This window comes from Hippopotamus amphibius, chromosome 13 (genome assembly GCF_030028045.1).
Source record: "Hippopotamus amphibius kiboko isolate mHipAmp2 chromosome 13, mHipAmp2.hap2, whole genome shotgun sequence".
Taxonomy (NCBI): Eukaryota; Metazoa; Chordata; class Mammalia; order Artiodactyla; family Hippopotamidae; genus Hippopotamus; species Hippopotamus amphibius.
In genome coordinates, this window is record NC_080198.1 from 51,291,066 (window position 1) to 51,308,814 (window position 17,749).

The 17,749-nt window shown below is 38.4% G+C and overlaps 1 protein-coding gene across 1 annotated transcript in view; it reads left to right on the top strand.

The window, feature by feature from the left end:
- The window catches only part of CMTM6 (CKLF like MARVEL transmembrane domain containing 6), a 29,346-nt gene extending 13,306 nt beyond the window's left edge, over nucleotides 1-16,040 (top strand). Inside the window, exons 3-4 of the mRNA XM_057705873.1 lie at nucleotides 10,582-10,680; nucleotides 13,277-16,040. Coding sequence (XP_057561856.1) covers nucleotides 10,582-10,680; nucleotides 13,277-13,414 — 237 coding nt within the window. The 3' untranslated portion in view covers nucleotides 13,415-16,040. The remainder of the gene's footprint in view (nucleotides 1-10,581; nucleotides 10,681-13,276) is intronic.
- The last annotated feature ends 1,709 nt before the right edge of the window (nucleotides 16,041-17,749 follow it).

A 17,749-nucleotide genomic window follows, 5' to 3' on the forward strand; every position in this document is an offset into this window, starting at 1 on the left:
TTCTGTTGCTTGGGAGACTAGTACAATTGGTACAATTTATGTCAGAGACTGTTTTGTCTATGTTCTCTTCTAGGAGTTTTATGGTGTCGTGTCTTATATTTAAGTCTTTAAGCCATTTTGAATTTATTTATTTTTGTTTATGGTGTGAGGGTGTGTTTTAATGTAATTGATTTACATGTGGCTGTCCAACTTTTCCAGTACCACTTGCTGAAGAGAATGTCTTTTCCCCATTGTATATTCTTGCCTCCTTTGTTGAAGATTGTTCATAGGCGTGTGGGTTTATTTCTGGGTTCTCCACTCTGTTCCATTTATCCATATGTCTGTTTTTGTGCTGTTTTGATTCTTGTAGCTTTGTAGTATTGTCTGAGGTCTGGGAGGATTATGTCTCCTGCTGTGTTTTTTTTCCTAAGGATTGCTTTGGCAATTCTGGGTCTTTTATGGTTCCATATAAATTTTAGGATTATTTGTTCTAGTTCTGTGAAGAATTTCTTGGGTAATTTGATAGCAGTTGCATCAAATCTGTAGACTGCTTTGGGTAGTATGGACGTTTTAACAGTATTCTTCCAATCCAAGAGCATGGGATAGCTTTCCATTTCTTTGAATCCTCTTTAATTTCCTTTATTAATGTTTTATAGTTCTCAGCCTGTAAGTCTTTCACCTCCATAGCTTTATTCCTAGGGTTTTTGTTTGTTTATTTGTTTGTTTTGGTTTTTTGGTGCAATTTTGAAAGGTTTTTTTTTTTTACATTCTCTTTCTATTTCATTAACAGTGTAAAGAAATGCAACCAATTTCTAAATATTAATCTTGTATCCTGCTACTTTGCTGAATTAATTTATTAGATCTAGTAGTTTTTGTGTGGAGTCCTTAGGATTTTCTATATTTAGTATCATGTCATCTGCATATAGTGACAGTTTTACCTCTTCCCTTCCAATTTGGACACCTTTTATTTCATTTTCTTGTCTGATTGCTGTGACTAAGACTTTCCAATACTGTGTTGACTAGAAGTGGTGGGCATCCTTGTCTTATTCCAGATTTTAGTGGGAAGGCTTTCAGCTTTTCACTGTTGAGTATTATATTGTCTGTGGGTTTGTCATAAATGACTTATTATGTTGAGATATTTCCTTCTGTACCTACTTTGTAAGACTTTTTATCATCAGTGGATGTTGAATTTTGTCAAATGCTTTTTCGGCATCTATTGAGATGATCATGTGGTTTTTAACATTTGGTAATGTGGTGTATCACATCGATTGATTTGTGTATGTTGAACCATCCTTGTGAACCTGGGATGAATCCCACTTGGTCGTGATGTATGATCTTTTTATGTGTTATTGGATCCAGTTTGCTAATATTTTGTTGAGAATTTTTGCCTCTATATTCATCAAAAATATTGGCCTGTAATTTTCTTTCTTTGTAGTATCTTTGTCTGATTTTGGTATCAGAGTGATGGTGGCTTCATAGAATGTCTTTGGGAGTGTTCCCACCTCTTCAGTCTTTTGGAAGAGTTTGGGAAGAATTGGTATAAATTCTTCTTTGTTTGGTAGACTTTGTCAGTGAAGTCATCTGGTCCTGGACTTTTGTTTGCAGGGAGATGTTTTTTTGTTTTTGCTTTCTTGCTTTTGGGGTTTTTGTTTTTGTTTTTGCTGCAGCATGCAGCATGTGGGAGCTTAGTTCCCTAACCAGGGATTGAACCTGCACCCCTTGCTTTGGAAGCTTGGAGTCTTAACCACTGGACGGCCAGGGAAGTCCCTGTGGGAGTTTTTTCTTTATTATAGATTCTATTTCACTTCTAGTGATTGGTCTGTTCAAATTATTTCTTCTTGATTAAATTTTGGTGGGCTTTATGTTTCTAGAAAGTTGTCCATTTCTTCTGTGTTGTCAAATTTGTTGGCATATAATTGTTCATAGTATTCTCTTACATTTCTTTTGTTTTTCTGTGGTATCAGCTGTGATTTTTCCACTTTCCACTTTTATATTATGGTCTTCTCCCTTTTCCTCTTGGTGCACCTGACCAGAGGCTTGTCAATTTTGTTTACCCTTTCAAAGAACCAGCTCTTGGTTTTATTGATTTTTTTAATCTCTATTTCCTCTCTCATCATTATCTCCTTTCTCCTACTGACTTTAGATTTTGTTTGTTTTTCTGATTGTTTTAGGTGGTGAGTTGAGATTTTTCTTGTTTCTTAAAGAAGGCCTGTGTTGCTATGAACTTCTCTCTAAGAACTGCTTTTCCTGCATCTCATAGATTTTGTTTATCTTTTTTGACTGCACTGCACAGCTTGTGGGATCTTAGTTCCCTGACCAGGGATTGAACCCAGGCCCCTCAGCACTGAGAGCACAGAGTCCTAGTCACTGGACCACCAGGGAATTCCCCCATAGATTTTGTATGGTTGTGTTTTCATTGTCATTTGCCTTAAGGTAGTTTTTAATTTCTTCTTTGATTTCATCATTGACCTGTTGGGTTGTTGTGGGGTTTTTTTTTGTGTTTTGTTTTGTTTTGACTTTTTAAATCTTTATTGGATTATAATTGCTTTACAATGTTGTGTTAGTTTCTGCTGTACAACAAAGTGCATCATCTATATGTATACATATATCCCCTCCCTCTTGAGCCTCCCTCCCATCCTCCCCCTCCCATCCCTCTAGGTCATCACAGAGCACCGAGCTGATCTCCCTGTGCTATATGCAGCAGCTTCCCACTAGCTATCTATTTTACACATAGTAGTGTATATCTGTCAGTGCTACTCTTTCAGTTCATCCTGGTCTCCCCTTACCCCTTTGTGTCCACAAGTCCATTCTCTACATCTGCATCTCTATTCCTGCCCTGCCACTAGGTTCATCAGTACTGTTTTTCTAGATTCCATATATGTGCATTATTATACAGTATTTGTTTTTCTCTTTCTGACTTACTTCACTCTGTATGTCAGTCTCTAGGTCCATCCATGTCTCTGCAAATGACTCAGTTTCGTTTCTTTTTATGGCTGAGTAATATTCTATTGTATATGTGTACCGCATCTTCTTTATCCATTCATCTGTTGATGGACACTTAGGTTGCTTCCACGTCCTGGTTATTGTAAATAGTGCTGCAGTGAACATTGTAGTATGTGTATCTTTTTTAATTAGACCCATTGTTTTTTTTTTTAGTAGCATGTTGTTTAGTCTGCATGTAATTGTTTTGTTTTGTTTTTCTGGTTTCTTTTTCTGTGGTTGATTTAGAAATTTCATGCTGTTGTGGTCAGAAAAGATGCTTGAAATAATTTCTATATTCTTAAATTTGCTGAGGCTTGTTTTGTGCGCTAGTACATGGTCAATCCTAGAGAATGTTCCACATGCATTTGAAAAGAAGGTGTATTCTGCTTTTTGGGGATGTAACGTCCCAAAAATATCAACTAAGTCTAACTGTTCTATTGTATCATTGAAGATATCTGTTGCCTAGAAGATCTGTCCATTGATGTGAGTGGGGTGTTAACATCTGTTATTGTATTCCCATCAATTTCTCCCTTTAGTGTATATTTGTTTTACATATTCAGGTACTCCTATATTGGGTGCATATATGTTGACAAGTGTAATATCCTCTCCTTGTATTGATCCTACTATCATTATATTGTGTCCTTCTTTATCTTTCTTTATGGCCTTTGTTTTAAAGTCTACTTTGTCTGATATGAGTATTGAGACCCCCCCACTTTCTTGTCATTTTCAGTTGCATGAAACATCCTTTTCTATCCCCTCACTTTCAGTGTATGTGTGGCCTTTGACCTAAAGTGGGTTTCTTGTAGGCAGCATATTGTATGTAGGCTCTTGTTTTATTCAGTCTACCACTCTGTGTCTTTTGATTGGAGCATTTAGTCCATTGACATTTAAAGTAATTATTGATAGATATATATTCATTTCCATTTTAAACCTTGTTTTCCTGTTGATTTTATATTTCTTCTTTGTTCCTTTTTCTTTTTTTCCTTTTGTGGTTTGATGATTTCCTTTTGTATTATGCTATGTTCTCTTCTTTTTGGTGTTTGTGAGCCTATTGTATGTTTCTGATTTGTGGTTGCCCTGTTTTTCAAGTATGTTAACCCCATTCTATATCTGCTTGCTTTACACTGGTGGTCATATAGCCTCAAACACATTCTAGAAAAGAAAAATTACCTTTTCTTATTCTCCTCCCTGACATTTACGACCCTGACGTCCTCTCTCACATCATGTTTCATGGTCATCCTTTTGCTGTTCATTGTGGTTGTCATCACTTTCACAGAAAGTTGTGAATTTTTTTTTTTTAATCTGTGTACTGGCTTACTTTCCAGTTAGGATTTTCTTTTTCCTATGGATGCTTTCTTCTTTTCTATTTAGGGAAGACCTTTCAATATTTCCCTTAGGATGGGTTTGGTATTGCTGTATTCTTTTAGTTTTTGCTTATTTGAGAGATTCTTTCTCTTTCCTTCTATTTTAAATGATGATCGTGCTGGGTAGGGTATCCTAGGCTGCAGGTTGTTCCCTCTCAGGACTTTGAATGTCTCTTGCCACTCCCTTCTGGCCTGCAGCACTTATGTAGGGAGATATGTGTTGGTGTAGGTCCTGTTCAGGCTTATCTTGTTTGGGGCCCTCTGTGCTTCCTGTACCTGGATATCTGTTTCCTTCTTTAGGTTTGGGAAGTTTTCAGCCATAATTTCTTCAAATACATGTTCAATCCCCTTTTCTCTTTCTTCTCCTTTTGGGATGCCTATTATGTATAGGTCAGCATGCTTTATATTATCCCACAAGTCTGTTTCTTGCTTTCTTTTTTTGTTGTTGTTTTTGTTTGTTTTTTTCCATTTGGCTTTCTGTCTGCTGTTCTGACTGGGTAATTTCCATTATTCTTTCTTCCAGGTCACTTATTTGTTCTTCTGCATTATTCATTCTACTATTCATTGCCTTTTCTCAACTTTCGTCTCGGTGAATGAGTTCTCTAATTTTTCTTGGTTCCTTTTTATAGTTTCTAGTTCCTTTTTATAGTAATCTGCGTTTCTGTCAGTAGGCCTTTATTATCTCCCTTTTGAACTTGGTGTCTATTAGACTGAAGAGGTCGGTTTCATTGTTCTTTCAGGGGAATTCTCTTGATCTTTTAATTAGGAGTGGTTCCTCTGCTTCTTCATTTTACTTATGTTTCTCTTGCTGTATGAATTTAGGAGAAACAGTTATCTACTGTGGTCTTGAAGGGCTGTTTTCATGTGAGAGCATTCCTGTGTAGCCTGTGTGGGTTTCGTATTTTTGGTGTGAGGGCTGCTTTTAGCGTGGCTGCTTGCCACCTGTTTCCTTAGTGTATGCTCGTATGCCATCATCCCCTTGCTAGGAGGTGTGGCTGGCGTTGTGGTGATCAAAGCCTGCACTGGGCATTGAGGGGGGCCTCCTCCTTGCTCTGTGGTTGTCACTGCCCTGTCAGGGGCTGGGTTTGTTACCTGGTTGTTGGAGTAGAAGCCCCCAGATGCATTTCTGATCTGTGGTGCAAGGTAGGTGCGATTGGAGTGCTCCCACTGGGAGAGGAGCCACTGAGTATTCCTTTGCCAGAGCTGTTCACAGGTGAGTGTGCTTACCTGTCACCCATTGTGTGGGCTTACAAAGTACAGTGTTGTTGGCACTGCCCTTGGCCCCGACTCAACCTTGGGAATGCTGTCAGTCAGCCCTGGTGTCCCTCTGGCCTTGTTTTCACAAGGCCACCAGTGTAGACCCACTGAAATCAGGTTCCAGGACTAAAGTAGTTGTGCACCTGGACCCGCTGTGGGAGCTATGGAGGCAGCTCAGACCTTGGCCAGCTCCCAGTCCCTGCACGCACATGCCCACAAAGCCCACAGCTGTTAAGGGCAGATCTGCCCAGCCACAGGAGGACCTGTTGTCCACTTGGACACCTGTTCTGTCTAGCTGTCCTGCAGGTGTTGAATTTCAAAGCTGGCAGCATAGGTATAAGTCTGTGGCTCGTGCAGCTGCAGGGAGAGATTTCAGCCCTACTTCCTAAGTTGCCTGGCCCCTGGGGTCCAGATGTGGTGTCAGCTCCATCTCTGTTCGTGGGCAGCCTGCTGGTGTTTGCTGCCAGAGCCCCCCGAGTCAGTGGCTGGGATGAGACAGTGGCTGGGACACTGGAGCCTGCCTTGGCAGGAGCCCCTAAGGCCGTGGCTGGGGTGCACTCTCCCGGAGCCTGCGGAGGTGTAGGCCGGCATATGGAGAAAGGCTGCTCTTACAGCCCCACTCCCCCTCTTCCTGCGTCACTGAACAGTGGTGCTTTGCTTCTGTGGCAGACCCAGGCCATACCACACTCCAGCCCCTTCAGGCTGCCTCCACACAACCTGCAGCCATCCTCTCCCCAGGTCTGTCCTCTAAACCCTGAGTTTCAGCACACAGCCTCCAGTTGTACCAGCAGATGTGTGTCTCAGGCTGGGGGGCGCGAGGTGGTGGCACGGACTGTCTGGGCAGGTCTCTGTCTGTTCTGCCCGCCACAGACCTGGTTGTTGCGCTGTCCTCTGTGCCTCTGAGGCTCCGTTTCTGTCCTGGTCGATCTCCCCATCAGTGAGGGGGCTTCCCAGGGTGCAGGAACCTTTCCTTTTTCCAGCTCCCTCCCAGGGGTGCAGGCCCCATCCTGCTTCCACTTTTTTCTTTTTTTCCTTTCATCCTACCAGGTCATGTGGAGATCTTTCCTGTGTTTTCAGGTGTTTGAGGTCTTCTGCTGGTGTTCAGTAGGTGTTCTGTGAGAATTGTTCCATTTGTAGGTGTATTTATAGGAAGAGGTGAGTTCCACACCCTTCTACTCTGCTGTCTTGACTGGAGCTCCTATTACCTTCTTTTAAAATAATTTTTTTAGCATGAAATATTGTCATTTGCGGTAATATGTTAGTTACTGGACTTAGAAAATATTATATTTAGTGAAGTCAGTCAGAAAGACAAATACTATTATAATGTCACTTATATGTGGAATCTTAAAAATAATACAAAAGAGGGACTGCCCTGGTGGTCCAGTGGGTAAGATTCTGAGTTCCCAATGCAGGGGGCCCAGGTTTGATCTCTGGTTGGGGAACTAGATCCCACGTGCATGCCACAACTAAGAAGTCCGCCTGCTGCAACAAAGAGCCCACATGCTGCAATGAAGATCCTGCGTGCCACAACTAAGACCCGGTGCAGCCAAAATAAATAAATAAATATTTCAAAAATAATAATACAAAAGAATCTATATACAAAACAGAAACAGACTTACACACATAGACAACAAGCTTACGGTTATCAAAGTGGAAACGGAAGGGAGGAGGAGACAAATTAGGGGTGTGGGATTAATAGATACAAACTGTTATACATAAAATAGATAAGCAAAAAGGACTTACTGTGTAGCACAGGGAACAATATTCAGTATCTTGTAGTGACCTATGAATATAATCTGAAAAAAAGTATAACTGAATTTTTTCAGGTGTACTTTGCTGTACACCTAAAACTAACGCAATATTGTAAGTCAACTATACTTTAATTAAAAATACATATACATAAGGACTCTTTTAAGTTTGAGAAATTAAAAAACAAAAAGTTGACACCAAACAGCTTAAAAATAACTTTGAAAAACAGCTAGCGTCTGAATCAAATCCATTAAGCCTTTGTTGAACACATGCATGTAGTTCTTAGTATAGCCAACATATGACATTTCCCGTTATCTTACCTGCTAATAGCTGCTGTCACTGTTTACTGTGTGCCAGGCACTTTATGTGCTGTGATTTAGAATCTTCACACCTTAATGCTCCATTTTTGTATTGAGGAAACTCAGGTGAGGGTGGTTAAGTAACTTGTCCAAAATTACACAGTGAGGGTAAAAATAAACTGAGATTTGAACCCAGGAAAGGCCTCACACTCTACAACCATGTATCCTAGGCAGAATCCTGCTAGCACTGTGGCCCTTTAGATGCTGTCATGGCAGGTATCATCACCACAAGTCTTTGTATAGCAGTGACAACAGAATCCCTTTATTGTATGAAATACATATTTAGAAGAGGATGCAGAGAATATCTTAGAATTTTTGTTAATTATATGTGTAACCTTTGAAAATTGTTCCTTTTTACAGATTAGTATATGATAAGATTTGGACAAGGGAAAAGTTCAGTAGCACCTGAGCTGGTTGATTTGTAACTTGAATGTGTAAATTTATATTTTAAACATAAAAGATTAAAAATATTTCTTTCATTTCTTATCCCAACAGCAAAATAGCATCACTTCCCATAAAAGTTTTTTTAGAAATGGTTAGTTTTTTAGTGCTGCATCTGGAGTGTTTAAGAACATTAATCTTTTTTTTATAAAAAACAACATAATATTTTCCAGTTTAGTCTAATGGTCAAACTAAGCAAAATGTAAAATACTTACTACATCAAACTTATGCATTTAAAAATTTATTTTAGAGTAAATACTGATTTTAAAACAGTGAGGGAAAAAAGAAAAAATATTTCATCCTAAAATAGCTTTTGTAAATATTTTACTTTTATTTCTTTGGGGTCTTATAGAAAGTTTTAAACATAGTTGTAATCATAGAGTATATGTATTCTACTTTTCACCTAACATTGTAAGGAAGTCATGTTTGTTTAAATGGTTTGAAAATCACTTTTTTACTGTCTACTTATTAATAAATGTAAATTTAAAAAACCTTTACATAAGAGGTTTTCTGTTTTAGAGAAAATGTTTGGGGTGTGTGGTGGTGGTGGTGCCTAGGCAGGAACAGTAATCTTTTTGAAAAGAGAATCTTTTCTATCCCATGCTATTGTGGGTCCCATTATATCAAGAATAACAATAGCCAGTGTTTGTGGAGCATTTACTGTGTGTCTGGCACTGATCTGAGCACTTTCCATGGATTAACTCTAATCTATAGAATCATCTATGAATACGGTCATTTTGCAGATGAAGAAACAAAGGCACACAGATGTTAGGTAACTAGTTCAGTCATGTAGCTGGATGGTAGTATTACTGGAATGTGAACTCAGGTAATCTGGCTCCAGAACCCATGTTTGTTGAATACTACGTTATTCTGTCTCAAAATGATTGTCTTGTTTAAATACCCCCTTGAGTGTATTCCAAATATTAATACAGTTTTACGTTTGTACATAACAGATTTGCAATAATATTCAATTCAAAGGAATAGAAGAAAAGAATACTGCAGAAAGACACCTCTTTAGAAGCAAAGAGAAAAATCTCTGAAGTCTCTTACAAATGTTTAGTGAACTAACAAAATAGTGAATTCTGTTTTGAGTAATTTTATTGATATTAGGTTTAGTGGAGATTGCATTTCAGAAAACTCTTAAAAAAAGTATCAGACTTAAAACCCTTTGGAGTAGCTATCATTTTTCCAGTTTCTCCTCTGAATCAAGTGTGTATGTCAAGCACTGTTTTCAGTTGGCATATGAGAGAGAGCCTCATGAGGTGATGCCTGAGAGAGCACTTGGAAACCATGAAGAATTCCATCGTTGTAAGGTGCATTATGATGAGATACAGATGCTTTTATGTAGTAGATAATCTCATCATACAAGCTCATGTTGGCACAATTGAAAACAACATGCTATTCCCAGAAAAGCTTAAGTGTCTAAAAAACAGACTGTTGGCATAATTTTATTTAGTTAATGATGGGTGATCCTTTTGAGTCTCTCTTTCCCAAAGTGCTTTAAAAGCACCAAAGTACTCTCGGAGAGGCCATCCTAGCACGGATTACACTGAAAGGGAAGAAAAATGCTTTTCTTTGCTGGAAGTAATATGGGATTTAATAAATCCTTTGGCTTTGATCTTAATATGCCATAGAGAGAAGACTTCCCTGGTGGTCCAGTGGCTAAGACTCTGAACTCTCAGTGCAGGGGACCCGAGTTCGATCCCTGGTCAGGGAACTAGATCCCACATGCTGCAACTAGAGATCCCGTACATGGCAACGAAGACCCTGTGCAGCCAAATAAATGAATATTTTAAAAAAAAATTAATATGTCCTAGAGAAAAAGATAAACACACACATGCATGACCTTTGGAGAACTGTTTGTATTTTATTTCGTTTTTATTTGTAATGGAATATAGTTGATTTTATAATATTATATTAGTTTCAGGTATATAGCATAGCAGTTCAATATTTTTATAGATTATACTCCATGTAAAGTTAGTTACCAAATAACGGCTAGATTTTTCTGTACTGTACAGCATATCCTTGTTGCTTATTTTATATGTGATAATTGGTACTTCTTAATCTCCTTCCCTTTGCCCCTCCCTTTTCCCTTTCCCCTTCCCCACTGGTCGCCACTAGTTTATTCTCTGTATCTGTGGGTCTGTTTTGTTATTCCTTTGTTTTACTTTTTAAGATTCCACATATAAATGATAATGGAGAACTGTTTTTATTAAAAGATTATCTTGTGATATACTCTTTGAATACACCCTGCCCACAGTATATGTAGTGTTCCGTTACAGGTTGTGTATCAAATACCAGGCCTATTGATAAGGTAGAAGCTGAAGTATGTAAGTTCGAGTCAAGGCAAAAAAAGTCACTAAAGTTTTTTAAAGGTTAAAAATTAAAACATTTGTTTTCGACCATCCTAACCATGCTGTATTCCTTATGTGTTTTATGTGTATGTATAGGATTTTTATATTACTGTGGGAACAGGATTGGTGGTTTTGGTGGCATCCATCATTTTCTCTTTGACACATGACCATACCTCAGCTGAAAATGCTGCAATTGTAAGTGTTTTTTATCTTTGTTTATTTTTGTTTCCTTAGAAATATGGAATTTGAAAAGTACTTGGCAGGTTATACAATAAGGGAGAATAGTTTGTCTTTTATTTTTTAGTGTAATTTTGAATAGAGGACCTAAAAGCAAATAAATATGATAGCCTTAAAAACCTACAACCTGCCTTTAGAATTTGACTGTTTTGTTAACAAAAATCCATTTACTTCACATGTGAATATTATTGTTAATGGAAGTGGTAGAGTTGACTTGATTATATTTCTCCTCTTTTCAGTTCAACAAAAACACACCTACATATCAGGTGCTGTTTTAGGTGCAGAGAATAGACAGGAGAAATGACCGCAAAATTCAGTCAATATAAGAGAGAGATAAGTAGACATTTTTATCTGAAGTCTTTGAGGGACCAGATGTTCTTTAGAATTCAGAATATTCTGCATTTTAGAAAGGTAACACTGCATGTGCTATATTACACACTTTTGAGGGCCTGGGCGACACCTTGTAATCCAACATGTTAATATTTCTGAAGCACCTGAATATTCACAGTAAAAGACTCGGGTAAAGACTGTACGTAGTTTCACCTTGTGTCAGTTTTGAGCCCAGTAAATCATGAAACTTAGAGTTTTTGTAGCTTTTTGGACTTCAGAATTGCAAATCAAGGGTCATGAACTTAATTGGTGCCAGTACTGTGAGCATGGACAACTAACAACTGGTTAACAAATCCTCTTACTAGTCAGCTGGTTTCCAATTTGTGCTTTGTTCATAACAAAACTGATGTAATTAATTGAACTGTCAGCATAGAGATCATTAAAACTGCTTTTTACCGTAGAACAACTCAAAAAGAGTTCAGAGAATTGGATGCCTGTAACATATCTACCTATTTATGGGAACATGGTTTCTTAGTACTTACACATGTAAAAACAAAACAAAAATAAAATTAATGTTGAAGCTTAACGCCTTCTAGCAATAAGTACAAGGGTGAGTCAAAAATTATCTGCACTCTGGTTATATTAAAACTTCTGTAAATTCTACAGCCAGAGTGGGGATAATTTTTGACTCACCCTAGTAATATTTAGCCATGGATACATGAACCAATTAAAGAGAAAAAAAGCCTTATGGTTAATTTCAGTTTAAAATCATATTTTTGTTGCAGAAGAGTATGATAGGGTAAATCAGTAAAATACTTTCTAGTATAAAAACATATTATAAAATTCTGTGGAGGAAGTGAAATAAAGTTGAGAAAATGGTAAAAGGGAGGGAACGCATGTCCTAAAATTACTAGCTATTAAAAAAGAGCTTATTAGGTGGTGTGTTAGAATGTTACAGTATTCAGATTTCATTGACTATATTTAAGAATGACTGGTGGTTTAAAAACTCAGTATTTATATAATGTGCTGGAAATTACCTTTTGCAACTATTTAAATTATGAACGTTATATAGACTTAAATGAGTGAAGTCCGTTTTTTAAAAAATTGTGATGTGAGCAAAAGAGCTAGGTCACTTGGGTTGTACACATAGAGGGTCGTGTATGGACCAGAGCTCTCTAAGGTGGCCAGAGATGTCTTCATAGACAAGATGACATCTGATCTGCCTTTAAAGTATCAAATAAATTTGCCAGTCAAATAAGGGGACAGATGCCATCAAGCCAAAATAAAGACTCCAGAGGGGAGAAGAGACTTGGGTTTCCAGGGGTGGATTGATAATTACATCTCGGTTGGATGTGTCGGGGACACCCATGTGAATTAATGAATTGGGCGCTCAGTTTGCTTTACACTGAAATGAGGCAGAATGGAGGGATGGGGTGTGACGAGCAAGAGACTGCAGCAAACGAAAACAAAATGTTAAAATTCACGGAGATGGAGCCTTAGAATTGGAAGGGATTTTAGCCATGACCTACATCACTTTTCTCTCTTTACAGAGCACTTCTTTGGCCCCCTTCCTTAAGGGTTTTGCTAGTGAAGAAGCTAAATTTGAACCATGGTCTTCTGTCTCCTGACAGAATTTGGTGAGATGTTAGAAGAGTACAATGAGGAAGTGATTTAAGGAAGAGGAAGTAGGTAGTGGCGTCATGTTGCTGTGTCATTATAGTGTGACAGTGAAGTGGAAGATATTTTTTAGGTAATTTAACTTAAAAGTATCTTCAAAATAGAATCTCTGTTTTGATATGAATAACTTTTTCCATTTTTACCTAGGCGTGGCTGCCTGCTCTCCTCATCTGTGCGTCAGTCTAAACTATTGCTAACAATCCTGTGTTTTGTATCCTGTTGTAGGATTTTCTCATCTATTAACCTTAGCTTCATTGATTGGCACCTCACATGTGCACAAACACACACATACACACACACGACAGGACATTAATCTTTTGTGAGAGTTTGACTAATGGCCATTATTCTGGAATTTTTGTTTTGTTTTGTAACTTCTTTCCATTTTTTGATGACCTTAAAAAATGTTTAACTTAATGTTAAGAATGACGTGTATAAGATAAATTGAAGAATTGTCTTGCTTGTATGAAACATGATCAGAACCAAGTAGGAAATGTGAGAGTACATTCCAGAATTCCTCATATAATCTTTGCCGCTTTTCCCTCCTCAGGTGTTTGGATTTCTAGCAAGTATTGTGTTCCTGTGTGACTTTTTCATTATGGCCTATGAAAAATATAAAGAGCCCCGGCCAAGAAAACCTGAGGCTACCCCTGGGAGAGAACAAGTCACCGATCCACTTAATGCTTAGAAACTCTAGGGAGCGGGTGTACATAAGGTTGCTGCTGCGTGGTGCCTGCGCCCTGGCAGAAGCTCCTGTAGGGTCTGTGTCACTGTTAAACCACTTCTTTTGGAGAGCAAGGCAGGAAGGCAGTTTGATCAGTATTGATTGGACTGTGTATCAGTCACTGCAAATTGGGCCAGAGGGCTTTTTGTTTTTAAAGAAAATATTTTTTTTTAAACAGTTGAAACTTGTGTCAGATGACGTTTTGTTTTGTTTGGAGGCGAGAGCAGTTGTTTCTTTAAATCACATAGCTCAACTCATGATAAATTATTCCGTCATTGTTACCAGGTTTAGCTTTCAAATTATTCTTCATAGCTGTACAAACAGCACGATTAAGTTTATCCATTTAGAAATGGTTTCATTTTTAAATTAATTTGTTTAACTATGACTTTGCTTTTTGATGACTGGATAAAATTTAATGTATATTTAAGAGAGCAATATTTTAAATGTTGGTCTAGGTTTTTTCCTTAAAATGTAAAACCCAGGCTTTACTGTATCTCATTCAGCCTTAAAATTATACTGTAACATTTTAAGATAATAATTATAACTCTTTCTGAGACCTTTTACATCCTAATAGAAAATGTATGGGAGAGGTTGATATTTTACATCTTACAAAAGCAACAGCATCAGTAACCCCATGTTTATATTGGTTGTCAATATCAAGTTTAAAAAAAAAAGATCTTTCTATAACAGTACACATAGAAAAATGCAAGAAACTGCTATCATGACTAAGGAGCAAAGCAAAGATACACTTTGCAGGAGGCAGTGAAAGTAGTTGGAAAAGCAGGCCTCAGCCACTTCCAGGTGTCTGAAAGGATGAGTTCACACGATGAGACAGAAAATCTCTTTTGCCATATAATTATTTCTACTGAAATTAACACAGCTCTACAGGTTCTGTTCAGTGTTTTCTTTGGAGCCAATCTTCTTTTAAAACCCCAGCCTTTGAGTTTTAATTGAGAAGCCTCCCTTTTCTGTCTCCTTATCACAATGGTCCTTGTACTGCTTCATCATCAGGCACAGGTGGGCCTCTGGCTCTGGCTTCCTTGATGGCTGTTATCTTGATGGCAGATTCTCCAGAATCCTGGGCCCTTTTAAATGCATATAATATATAGCAGGATCTTTAGGGTTCTTGTTCCCACATAGGCATTGCTCTGGTTTCTCTTCAGAGGAGACCTCCTTAAGAATATCCAGAGAATCCTGCCCATTTTAATACTGTTGATGGTGTAAGGGAGTAGTCAGACCATTCTCAGGAGACACTTCGTAACCAGTTCTGATAACCTGGAAGAATCGTCTGTTGCTGGCAGGCTGTTTTAGAGCCAGCCAGCCAGGGCACTTTGAACGAGATCTTTCCAAGTGGGTCTTTTTTTTTAAAGTGGGACCTTTCTGACCAAGTGGTTCACAGATTAGACCTTTCTTGTCCTCCTGCTAGATTTTTGACTCGAGACTCCAGGTCTCAGGCAGTGAGCCCGTGCATCAGGTCCTTCAGTACTTTGGGGGAGGTCTCCCGGGCTAGGTAGGCTCGGTTTTCTGTGTGAAAGAGTGGAATCATGTTTCCAGTGAGACGGTTTAATGACCTCATCCTTTTTTAATTTCTCATCTGCCAACTCTGTGTTGTGGATGGGTTTCAGACGCAGATGGCTGGACACAGCTTTTGCTCTGTCTTACTCAGAACCTTATCAATTTGTATCAGAGATTGGATGCTAGTGCTAGTGATGTCACCACTACCTGCTTGGGAGATAATGAAACCAATCATGGATGCTGTTGTTACTGGGCATGCTGTCTGAGAGGAGAAATAGCCTGGGTCTTGGGTCTAAGGTCTTGGGTTCAAAGATAACCAGCTTATGGTAGGCAGGCTCTCAAATTTCCCATCCAGCTATACTGTTGTCCGTTTAAGTATCATCTACACCCAGCTGGGATTCACAGCAGACCATCTGGGCTTCCTCAGGGTCCGCACTCCTGCACTGGGCTCAGTTGGGTTTGATGGAATGTCCTCTGTGGGCTGCATATCTACAGCGTGCTGGTGTGGAGCTTAAGCTCTCCTTGATCTGAGGTTTCACTTCCATTGATTTCATTGGCGCAGAATGGCCCTCTTAGCTGGCCACCAAAAGGTAATATCTTCATTGGTATACTGGGTCACTCTGGAACCTTCCTTCACATGTTTTTTTACAGGACTCATGACAGGTTAGCTTTCATCTTCTATTGTAGAAGGAGTTAGGAGTAAAAAGATCATTGTGGTAAATAAAAGTATCAAGGAGAACTTGAAACCAAAGCTACTTACAGAAAAGGGCAAACTCAGTAAACTCAAATGTAAAATAATTTTTTATTAATGGTTATGGTAAATTTATATTTTACACAAGTAGACTGTTTAGAGTGGTTCTTAAAAATTATAAGGGAAGTGCACATACAGTACAAAAATTTTATCATTGCTATACTTAAATTATGTTCTGTTTGAGGACTGGGAAATGTATTTTTACATTGTTTATAGCCAATCATTTTTGTATTTAATAATTTTAAATCCTGTGGGCCTTTTATATCTCTTCCAACATCAAATTTTGTAGTCTTCTTTTTAAATAAATCCACTTTATTGCTCAACCTTTGTAGTTGCTTAATTATTACAAAAGCATAGTGTTTAAATAAAAGCTTTCTCCAGAGTTCTAGGAGTTGGCTCCACAGCCTTGGTGAGAATACTGGACTTTGGGTCTGTGTGGGGCATGGGTAGAAAAGAAACACATCCAGCTCCTACACATGGGCTGTACCTCTTGTTGAAAAGTTGGAATACACAAGCAATATTTTGTGTATGTGTGAAGAGTTACAAAGGAATGTTACAGACTCAATGCCGTTAAATACTTCCAAAGCAGCACATTTGGACTCGATCACATTTCTCAGTGTGGCTAACATTCCTAAAACCAAAGTTAGGCACGTTCTCTTTCAGGCTGTTCAATGACTGGGAAAGTGTGAAGCAAAACTGGGGTGATTCTGGTAAAGCTACAACTGTTTGTGTAATTTGCGAAATTCCTGCCTGTGAGAATAACAGGGTCTTTATAGTCATCAAGAACTCACTGGAATTTTTAGATTCTTCAGAGTTTTGTGTTTTGTTTTGATAAAGAGCATGATTTTATCAAGACGCAGTCAACTGCAAGGAGCAGGAAGCCTAATTAAGTGGGTCTTAAACAGTAAGGAAAATTTATTTCACAGGAAGTCTGAGTAGGACAGTTATACAACTGGTAAATTCAGTGGCTCGCTAGGGACCCAGACTCTTTTCCCATGTTTTTCTGGCCATCCACCTTTTTTTTTTTTTTTTTTTTTTTTTCTTTTGGTTGTGTTGGGTCTTAGTTGTGGCACACAGAATCTTCATTGCAGCATGTGGGCTTCTTAGTTGCGGCTTGCACCTGGGATCTAGTTCTTCAACCAGGGATCGAACCCAGGCCCCCTGCTTTGGGAGTGCGGAGTCTTACCCACTGGGCCACCAGGGGTGTCCCTGCCCATCCACCTTCTGCTGTGAGAGTTTTTGTCCTCTAGATTGACCCTTTATGGTTTTGCAAGATGGTGGCAACGTCTCCAGGCATCATCTGCTTGTACAACAATGTCTGAAGGCCGGAAGAAAAGAGGTTGATTCTTCTGTGTCTTTGCACGGTGTACCTTTTTCATAGAAGCCCTTTGGTGGACTTCACGTATTTGTCTTACTAGGAGACATTAAATGCCTCTTTCCAAACCACTTATTAACATGGAGACTAGACTTGCTGTGATTGGCCTAATCAAGATTCCTCCCCTTAGATTGTGAATACCCTTTGAAGCATAGAGCCTTCTGAGATCTGAACAAAATTGGTTCTGTTCGCAAGAGAAAGGGCCATAGGTTAGTGATCAACAGGGTCCTAAGTATGTAAAGGATTGTGCCCCAGCTAGGAGAAACAAAATTCCCAGTTTAAGAAGTTTCTACAACATTGTAAGTCAATGACACTTCAATTAAAATTTAAAAAAAATCTTTTCTGTAGGCCTGATTACCCCAAAACAATTTAAAATAGAAAAACTTATTTTTTACACTAAATTATAATTCTACAAATAATGTCTAACATAGAAAATTGGTTTAACAAAAGTGGGAAGTATTGTGCTTCCCCTGATATCTCTGCATCTGGCTACTTTAAAAAGTTTGAAATATGTCAAGCACTGAACATACAGAGGGTAAAGCCTATTGTAGACACCACCCAGCTTTAGTAGATGATAACATTTTGCCATATTTGCTTTAAGGGCTCTTGTTTAAAGAGAAAATGAAGTTATAAAGTACCACCACCTCTAATCTTACTC